The sequence below is a fragment of the Crocuta crocuta genome, unplaced genomic scaffold (genome assembly GCF_008692635.1).
Source record: "Crocuta crocuta isolate KB4526 unplaced genomic scaffold, BGI_CrCroc_1.0 scaffold50, whole genome shotgun sequence".
NCBI classification, from domain to species: Eukaryota; Metazoa; Chordata; class Mammalia; order Carnivora; family Hyaenidae; genus Crocuta; species Crocuta crocuta.
In genome coordinates, this window is record NW_027527428.1 from 6,121,471 (window position 1) to 6,131,103 (window position 9,633).

Sequence of the window (9,633 nt, forward strand, 5' to 3'; positions counted from 1 at the left end):
CCTCCGCGTCTCCAGTCCCTTTGTCAGCGCCCCTCGCTCCTGCTGTCCGCTCCCTGAGCCCCGGGACTTGCTCGCCCCGCAGTAACCATGGCAACACTATGCTGGCTCTGCCTGCTGCCAGGCCTGAGAGTGGGGGTCTCTTCGGGCCAGGGCCCCGCCCCTCCGTCCTGGAAGGGCGGACCCCCGCCTTCGCCAGGCCTGCGGGCGGGAGGGGAAGGGTCGGGGTCCCCGCGGGTCAGGAAGCCCCTCGGTGAGCACTATGTACTGATATGGAAAGAATTCCAAGTTACAGTAAATGAAAAGACTAAATGGAAAACAGTATGTAGAGTGTGATCTTTCTGTGTGTGTGTGTGTGTGTGTGTGTGTGCGTGCGCGCGCGCGCGCCTGCGCAGTGTGGTTAAATGTGTACAAAAATATCTGAAAGAATGTACCTTTAAATCTCATTACTAGTGGTTACCTTGAGAAGGGGAGGGAAAGTCAGAGAGGATTTTCATTGTCTGTGTCACGCTTCTGTATTAGTTTAACATTAAAAAAAAAGCTTGTTTGGGGGCGCCTGGGGGGCTCAGTCGGTTAAGCCTCCGACTTCGACTTCGGCTCAGGTTGTGATCTCACCGTTAGTGAGTTCGAGCCCCGCCTCCGGCTCTGTGCTGACAGCTCATAGCTGCAGGCTGCTTCAGATTCTGTGTCTCTTCCTCTCTCTCTCTGCCCCTTTCCTGCTCACACTCTGTGTCTCTCTCTCAAAAATAAACATTTTTTAAAATTTAAAATAAGCTTATATTTTTAATCAGAAAAAATAATTTAAAAAAATATTTTTATTTATTCCTAGGAGAGAGAGAGAGACAGCGTGAGCAGGGGAGGGTCAGAGAGAGAGGGAGTCACAGACTGAAACAGGCTCCAGGCTCCGAGCTGGCAGTCAGCACAGAGCCCGACGCGGGGCTCGAACCCACGAACCGCGAGATCATGACCTAAGCGAAAGTCGGACGCTTAACAGACTAAGCCACCCAGGCGCCCCAAGAAAAAATAATTTTAAGAATGTAAATCATACAGCACCTGGGTGGCTCAGTGAGTTGAGCATCTGACTTCAGCTCAGGTCATGATCTCACGGTTTGGTGAGTGTGGGCCCCGCATCACTGCTGTGAGAGCAGAGCCTGCTTCAGATCCTCTGTCCCCCTCTCTCTGCCCCTCTCTCTTTGAGCTCTCCCCCCCAAAAAAATAAATATTTTTAAAAAAAGAATGTAAGTCATGACATTCTTTTACTATCAAAATCATGGAGAAACTAACCAAGTGTCTTGAGAATATTTGTCCCTTTTGTGCAACATTCTTTTGCTTTGTATTTCTTTTCCCCAGTTTTGTCCTAGACACACGTATATGTATATTCAGGGTGACTTTCTGTTGTAATCTACTTACACTTCTCCTTTGATGTTTCCATAATTATTTTTCATTCATTCGTGGAGCGACTCTTCTGTGGCACTCCCTCCCTCCATGTGACGGGCATGATCTAGTTCCGGGGTTCATGACAAACATAACAAAGTCTAGGCCAACAGCCTAGAGGGGAGGCAGATAATGAACAAGTAAATAAGAATATATACAGACACAGGGAGGTGATAAATGCTAAGAAAAAGAACGCTGTTACTTGAAATGCTTAGACTGTATTTCTGCGACCAGGTCTCAGCCAGAAGGTGAATCAACTTCTGAAGGAGAGGAGGACCAGAGTAAGGAAGTCGTGGACCACAGTGCTGAAGGCGAGGACCAGAGTGTTGAAGGCGAGGACCACAGTCATGAAGATGATCAGGTAAAGTTCCCTGTGGGGTGGGTTATGCTGGGCTTGTATTTACTGGGAATTAAAGAGTTAAGAGCTGCTCTGCAGGAGACTGTACAGTGACCCTACACCTTGCACTAGAACAGACTCAATACCATCGCAGAGAAAATCATTTTCCTTCCCCCCAATTGTTGAGTGTTGGTGGCTAGTCACAATGCCCTCCGCCCCCGCCTCCTTCTCAGATAACCCTGAGGTTTTCAGAACTCAGTTTCTATAACAAAGGACGCAAAACTCACGAACACTGGAGAGAACAGATAAAGCATTGAGCATAATCGCTCAGTGACACGCAGACATGTGTAGATGCAATTTTCCCTTCCGTGTAATTACACAATTAAGAGTCAAACATCACAGGCCTTCTACCCTGTGTCCTGATTCTTTTCCATGCCACACATCTTCAGATGCCACCGACAGAGGAGAGCAGTCACCAGAAAAGCGAAGAGGCTGTTGATGCTGCAGAACTTTCTGAAGAGAACATTGCCGCTCCTGGGGAAGTCCCTGCTGAAGGGGGAACCGAAATTGATGGGGAAGTCGAAAATGTTGAAGAAGTGGAAATGGAAGAGGATTTTGAATTTGAAGGAGAATTCGAATCCGATATGGAAGGCACATCGCCTGAAGGGAAAGTCAGCTCCACCGACCTGACGTATTTATACACAAGTCTTGAGGAGATGGCGAGGGACAAAGCGGACCCCACACGCCCGCACGAATATGCAGGGAGGGAAGCCATTCCTGAAGACAGAGAAGCCCCCGGTCCTTCAGAACCCACAGAAGCAGGGGACATCTCCACACAGCCGTCCCAGCAAGCAGTGGGCTTATCTGAGCAAAGAGGCCAGGATGCTTCCGGACCCCAGGCTAGCAGATCGGTGAGTGGCTCTGAGGTCTATTTTATAAAAGTGTTTTATCGCTTCTGTGGTTGTCGCCCGGGTGAAGAACTCAGGAGGCATTGTAAAAACAAACTGTGGTTCCTGTTAGAAAGTTCTTAGCAAACTTGGGTCTCAGGACCCGGTATTGAACACCAAGAGTTTCTGGACCTTTGGTGTTCGCCAACCCTAGGTTCATGTAAGGGGATGCTGACATCCCCTTAGTATAATGACAATAGTTACTGTCTCATAATTTTCTTTTCATTTCTTTTTATGTTTTTTAATGTTTATTTTTGAGAGAGAGACAGAGAGAGCACGTACAAGAGGGGGAGGGGGCAGCGAGAGAGGGAGACACAGAATCTGAAGCAGCTCCAGGCTCTGAGCTGTCAGCACAGAGCCTGAGGTAGGGCTCAAACCCACGAACTGTGAGATCATGACCAGAGCCGAAGTTGGATGCCCAACCGACTGAGCCACCCAGGTGCCCTTCTTTTTATTTTTTGTTTAATTTTTGAACAAGCACTGGCTTATAGAAAAATCAAATTATGGGGGTGCCTGAGTGGCTCAGTCAGTTAGGCGTCTGACTCTTGATCTCAGCTCAAGTCTTGATCTCAGAGTCATGAGTTCAAGCCCCATGTTGGGCTCCACACTGGGGGTGGAGCTACTTAAAAAACAAAAAGAAAGACAGAAAAAAGAAAAGTTGAGGTATGATTAGAAGAACTTTTTATGATGGGTTATGATGCCATGGAAAGGTTCACAGGTGGATTCTCCTTCTGTCCTATTAGATGACACACGATTGTAGTTTGCCCCATGACCAATGATGTTGGTGTGGATCCCTTGATGAAAAAGTGCCAGCCTTCACTGCGAAGTTACCCTTTACCCCGTTGCATTTAAGAAAGATTGGGTGTGGGGATGCCTACGGGGCTCAGTCAGTTAAGCGTCCAACTCTTGGTTTCGGCTCAGGTCATGATCTCATTCCTTGTGAGTTCAAGCCCCACATTGGACTTTGAATTGACAGTGTGGAGCCTGCTTGGGATCCTCACTCCCTTTTCTCTCTGCCCCTGCCCTGCTCACTATCTCTGTCTCTCAAAATAAATAAATAAACTTAAGAAAAAAGCGCAAAATTGTGTGGGAAGGTGCTCTTTTTGTTTAAGATAGGCAAGTGAGTATTTCAAATGAAGAAAAAAATCACAACAGATCACCACCATATTTCTAGGAACTCATACTTCTCTCAGCAGTGTGTACAGGTCCATCTTTTATAAGATCTATCCCTAACTGTTTTGGATTTTTTGATGGTATTTTAAATGTCTTCCAATTGTTTGTTGCTCTATTGTATATAGAAACACAACTGATTTTTGTATATTGATCTTATATCCAGCAACATTGCTCAACACGCTGCTAGGGAGGGGCAGAAAGAAAGGGGGAGAGAGAGAATCCCAAGGAGGCTCCACACTGCCCGCGCAGAGACCGATGCAGGGCTCTCACTCACCACGAACCGTGAGATCACGACCTCAGCCAAAACCGAGAGCTTGTCGCTTTAACCGGCTGAGCCGTCCAGGTGCCCCAACACCCTTGTTAGTTCCAAGAGCTTTTGTTTCTGTAGCACCCATACAACTTTTCGCAAAGATGGTGTTGTTTGTGAATAAATGCAGTTTAATGTCTTCCTTTCAAATCTGGTTGCCCTTCATATCTTTTCTTGCCTTCTGACACTGGCCAGAACTTCCGGCACAACACTGAATAGAAACTATCCCCAATGTGGCCGAGGAGAACCCATTTAAATTGGTCTTTGTGTCCTTCTGACATACTCACATCATTCTGCTTTTTAACTGCCGTCATCCTTGGGGCACTTTCTCATTCTCTGGCACAGAACTGCCTGGCCCTAGAATCAGACACTTCTGATTGACTGGGATGTCACTGTCCCCAGGGTCTCTCGGTATCAAAGACACACACACACACACCTTGCACACACCACATGTACACCAGATACCACACACACCGCACACAAGCACACATAGCTCACACCAACCTTTCTCTGACACAACCCACCCCCCCGAGTGGGGTCTTCCTGATGCCCTCCCTTCCCAGATTTCCAAGTTCCTTTTCCAACAGTGAGAAGCGCAGTGCCCCCCNTTATTAATCTGATCAGTCCCCCGGACATAACCCTCACTGCATTTCTCCACCCTCTAGTGGGCCCTCCTCACCCCACCTGAACTGTGACACCCCCACACTGGGCCGTCCCAGTCACCATCACCACTGTGGGGCCAACCCCACCCAGGCCAGTCCCCGGATGTTTGGGCCCCGACTCTGTGCCGGGCCGTCCTCTGTGGGGACTCTTGTCGCCAGGCCCAGGCCTGTCACCTGTGCCGTGATGACCCCTCACGGGGACGGCCTCTGGAACCCGCCTTCTCACCCCACGTGAGGCCAGCCCCACCTACTGGCTTCAGGTTTGAGTTGTTCTGGAAGGAAAGTGAGGAGCAGGGTTACATTCCTCCATCTTGGACTCTGGGCCGGACGCGCCTACGCCCTTGACGGTGCTGTCTCAGTGAGTCTGGCAACAAGCCTGTGGGGCGGAGGCTGTGCATCGCTGCGCAGATGAGCGAAGGGCGGACAGACTTGCCCGTCATAGTCGTGCAGCCGTGCCGGTCGCTCTTGCTCCAAAGCCGCCATTTTGAACCACAAAGCAACAATCCTGCCGCACCTGATGAACCCTAGAGTTAACAACTTCAGAGAATAACACGGTTTAATGCCCACTAATTAAACTCAAAACAACAACTGTCCCCATCTTGTAAGATGTCCAGGAGATGTGAAGTGTAGGCCACTTGTTGAAGTGAGCTGGAAAACCCAGTGTCCGTCCTTGGGTCTAGTTTCTAGAAAACGCACAGGGAAACAGTTTCCAAATGTGATAACCAGAAGAAGAGAAGCAAACCTGAGAGGGGCCCGATTTCCCTTCCTCCCGACTGGTGCTCAGTCTTTAGAAAGAACAGGAATTGCTGGGAGGGAGCTGCTGAGCACATCGGCCTGTGGATGGCTTATCGATTTCTTGGTGGGAGAAGCCTTTGCTGGACACCCCACAGGGTGGGCTTTTGACTCTGAGCCCCCACTACTATCATTACGGTCCTGGATACCTCGGGGGTGGTTTCTAGAATCAGCATCATCTGAAAAAGTATTAGAAATGAGGGTGAGCTGGGGTTGAGGCATCCCAAGTCTGCACCTGCCCTTGGGCGACCATGGGAACTTCAGGCAGGGTCTTTAGCTTCTGTGAGGCTGCTTCCCCCGCCCCCCCCCCACTCCCGCCAGATAACAGAAGTGACTCCTACCTGCCTCACGGGGTATTGTGCAGGGTCATTGTTATTAACAATACCCACCAGTTCATCAGCAGCAATAATTATCGTCAACAATAATATAATTGCAAGAATCTCTTTTAAACTTAAAAAGGAGGCAGGCATTTTTATCGAGAGAAGACATTTTATTTATTTACTTATTTATTTATGTATTTATTTATTTTTTAATTTGCATCCAAGTTAGGTAGCATATAGTGCAACAGTGATTTCAGGAGTAGATTCCTTAATGCCTTTTACCCATTTAGCCCATCGCTGCCCCCCACAACCCCTCCAGTAACCCTCTGTTTCTTCTCCATATTTAAGAGTCTCTTATGTTTTGTCTCCCTCCTTGTTTTTATATTATTTTTGCTTCCCTTCCCTTATGTTCGTCTGTTTTGTATCTTAAAGTCCTCATATGAGTGAAGTCATATGATACTTGTCTTTCTCTGGTTAATTTCATTTAGCACAATACCCTCCAGTTCCATCCACGTGGTTGCAAATGGCAAGATTTCATTCTTTTTGATTGCCGAGTAATACTCCAGTGTGTGTCTATATATACCACGTCTCCTTTATCCATTCATCTTTAGATGGACACATGGGCTCTTCCCATACTTTGGCTACTGTCGATACTGCTATAAACACTGAAGTGCATGTGCCCCTTTGAAACGGCACACCTGTATCCTTTGGATAAATACCTAGTAGTGCAATTGCTGGGTGAGAGGGTAGTTCTATCTTTAATTTTTTTAAGAACCTCCATACTGTTTTCCAGAGTGGCTGCACCAGTTTCCATTCCCACAAGCCGTGCAAAAGAGATCTTCTTTCTCTGCCTCCTTGCCAACATCTGTCGTTGCCTGAGTTATTCACGTTAGCCTTTCTGACAGGTGTGAGGTGGTATCTCATTGTGGTTTTGATTTGTATTTCCCTGATGATGAGTAATGTTGAGCATTTTTTCATGTGTCAGTTGGCCGTCTGGATGTCTTCTTTGGAGAAGTGTCTGTTCATGTCTTTTGCCCATTTCTTTACTGGAGAAATGCTTTTTGGGTGTTGAATTCGAAAGAGATAAGACATTTTCTTATCAAAATGTCCCTAAAGTGGAATGGTTTGGAAGAAAAGAAGTAGAAGCAGCCCTCTAGCCTGCGGCTGAGGCTTTCCAGCGTCCTTCTATACAGAGGAGGCTCAGAGGTGTTGCTTACCATCCCCAGGGAGATCAGCATCAGGGAGTAAAGAACCCCACATGTAACACACACCCATTCCTCAGCATTTACACTTTGCTGCAGATGTAGACAGGTGAATTCCTGAATTCCTGGGGTCGAGGGCATAGATGTTTTCTATTTTGCAAAACCCAAGTAACTTTATATCCAAATGGTTTTGTTTTGCTTTAGCAATTACGTTGAATTTTGAACACTATAATAGATCACAATCAAATAACTTCAGTCCTGAATAAGCCCTCGTTGATGTGGGTTTGGTTGTGCCTGCTCTAGAAAACCTCTCAGGAAGAGCTCCAGCAACAAGTCTTCCCTCTGGGGGCACGACATCATCTCCGACTGAGCCAGGGAAGTAGCATCATGTCCTTGGACTTTGACGAGCTGCTCTCGAGCACGGAGGAGCCCTTCACACGGGAGCCAGGTACCACGATGCCCCTGCCGGGTTCATGCCGTCCACGGGATAAGCCCCTTCACGTCCCCTTCTGTGTGAGCAATGCCACTCATTCGCCACCTGTTACCTTGTTTCCTGTTCAGCTATGAGCCTAAAGACAAAAAAAAGTTATTAAAAAACAGGGATAATATTTATGGAGCATTCGCTCTGTTTTATTTGGTTTCATCCTCATAGTAACCTGATGAAGTAGGAACCAATCTTGCACTTTTCAAAGACCCTAAGAGTCATTTAGTGGCCTATCCGAGTGAGTGGCAGAACCAAGCCTTGACTGAGCTCAGATGACGTCCAAACCACAGCCCCTGACTGCCACTTCCTGCTGCCTCCTGGTCTCAGAGAGGCGCTCAGCAATGAAACCCCAAAGAGTATGCATTTGCTGAGTTTCAGAGGCTCACTCGACACACCCTGTCCTCTGTCCCCGTGTGGGGGACGTGGGGAAAGCAAATCGGGGTATTTCTTATTCCTTATGATGCATGTGCATGGATGGTCCAGCTAACAAAGTCTGGCATCGTCCCTCAAGTGACATGAAGGTAGCGCACATCTGAACGAGCTAAAAACAGAATGGGACCTTTGCAGCTCAGGTGGATAGGGAAGCTGGCAGTGGAGCCTCACAGATACTTCATTTCTTGTCAATCTTATCAGCCGTTTTCCATTCAAAACCAAACAAAACAGTAAGAAGCCAACTTTCATCAAATACTCACTATTTGTGTCTAAAAAAGTATATACAAAACACCTTTCCTTCTTGGAATATATTAAAGGTAACATACATTACATTACCTTTTTTAAAATTTATTTTTGAGCGGGAGATAGAGAGCAAACAGAGGAGGGGCAGACGGAGAGGGAGACAGAATCCCAAGTAGGCTCTGTGTTGTCAGCACGGAGCCCAATGCAGGGCTCGAGCTCACACATAGTGAGATCATGACCTGAGCTGAAATCAAGAGTCAGATGCTTAACCACTAAGCCACCCAGGCGCCCCCATATTACCTTTAAATTTTTTTAACATTTTTTAAAAAAATTTATTTGTGAGAGAGAGAGAGAGAGAGAGACAGCATGAGCAGGGGAGGGGCAGAGAGAGAGGGAGACACAGAATCTGAAGCAGGCTCCANGGGCGCCCCCATATTACCTTTAAATTTTTTTAACTTTTTTTTTTTTAATTTATTTGTGAGAGAGAGAGAGAGACAGCATGAGCAGGGGAGGGGCAGAGAGAGAGGGAGACACAGAATCTGAAGCAGGCTCCAGGCCCTGAGCTGTCAGCACAGAGCCCGACGCGGGGCTCGAACCCATGAACCGTGAGATCATGACCTGAGCCGAAGTCTGACGCTTAACGGACTAAGCCACCCAGGCGCCCCTAAAATGTGATCCTTTCATGCACGCTCTCTCTCTCTCAAATAAAAATAAATAAATAAAATGTGATCCTTTCTATGGACACGTGAACCAACACACGGAAGATTTGCAAACAGAAGACCCTGTAAACAGCACTGAGCCCCAACCCGCTGGATGTTTTCTCTCTCTTTCCATCATGTTGCAGGAGGTTGGGAATCAGCCTCGCCCGAGGCACCTGCAAGCGGCCTCGCCAAGCCCCGTACTAACCCCTCAGTGGGGCTTGCTGTCCCCCCAGGTGTCCGCCCAGATGAGCCCGAGGCCCGGCCCGAGGGAGGCGCCATGCCCGCCTTCCTGGAGCAGATCCAACAGCTAAGCGCTCCCGAGGAGGCGGCAGAGAGAACCGAGTCCGAGGGCAGCGACGAGGCGGAGGAAGACACAGACCATCTGATGGTTCTGCACCCAGACCACGTAAGGACGCGCTCCCAGGCCTCAGCGGAGCCCTAGACACGTGGAGGGTCACAAGAGATGCCCCTTAGCCTGCTGCTTAGGCTCCCTCTGCCTGGCTCCGCACACCCCATGCCCCACCCCAGCCGGCGCTGGCCCTCACCCACCCAGCACTGTGTCCGCACGGTTTGGGCCAGTGCTCTGTGAAGCGTCGTCTTTT

The 9,633-nt window shown here is 48.3% G+C and overlaps 1 protein-coding gene across 1 annotated transcript in view; it reads left to right on the forward strand.

Moving 5' to 3' along the window:
- The first annotated feature begins 1,670 nt into the window (after positions 1-1,670).
- CCDC40 (coiled-coil domain 40 molecular ruler complex subunit) overlaps positions 1,671-9,633 on the forward strand; it is a 36,375-nt gene continuing 28,412 nt past the window's right edge. The window contains exons 1-4 of the mRNA XM_077755216.1: positions 1,671-1,792; positions 2,218-2,679; positions 7,475-7,619; positions 9,265-9,437. Of these exons, the coding sequence (XP_077611342.1) occupies positions 2,218-2,679; positions 7,475-7,619; positions 9,265-9,437 (780 nt within the window). The 5' untranslated portion in view covers positions 1,671-1,792. The remainder of the gene's footprint in view (positions 1,793-2,217; positions 2,680-7,474; positions 7,620-9,264; positions 9,438-9,633) is intronic.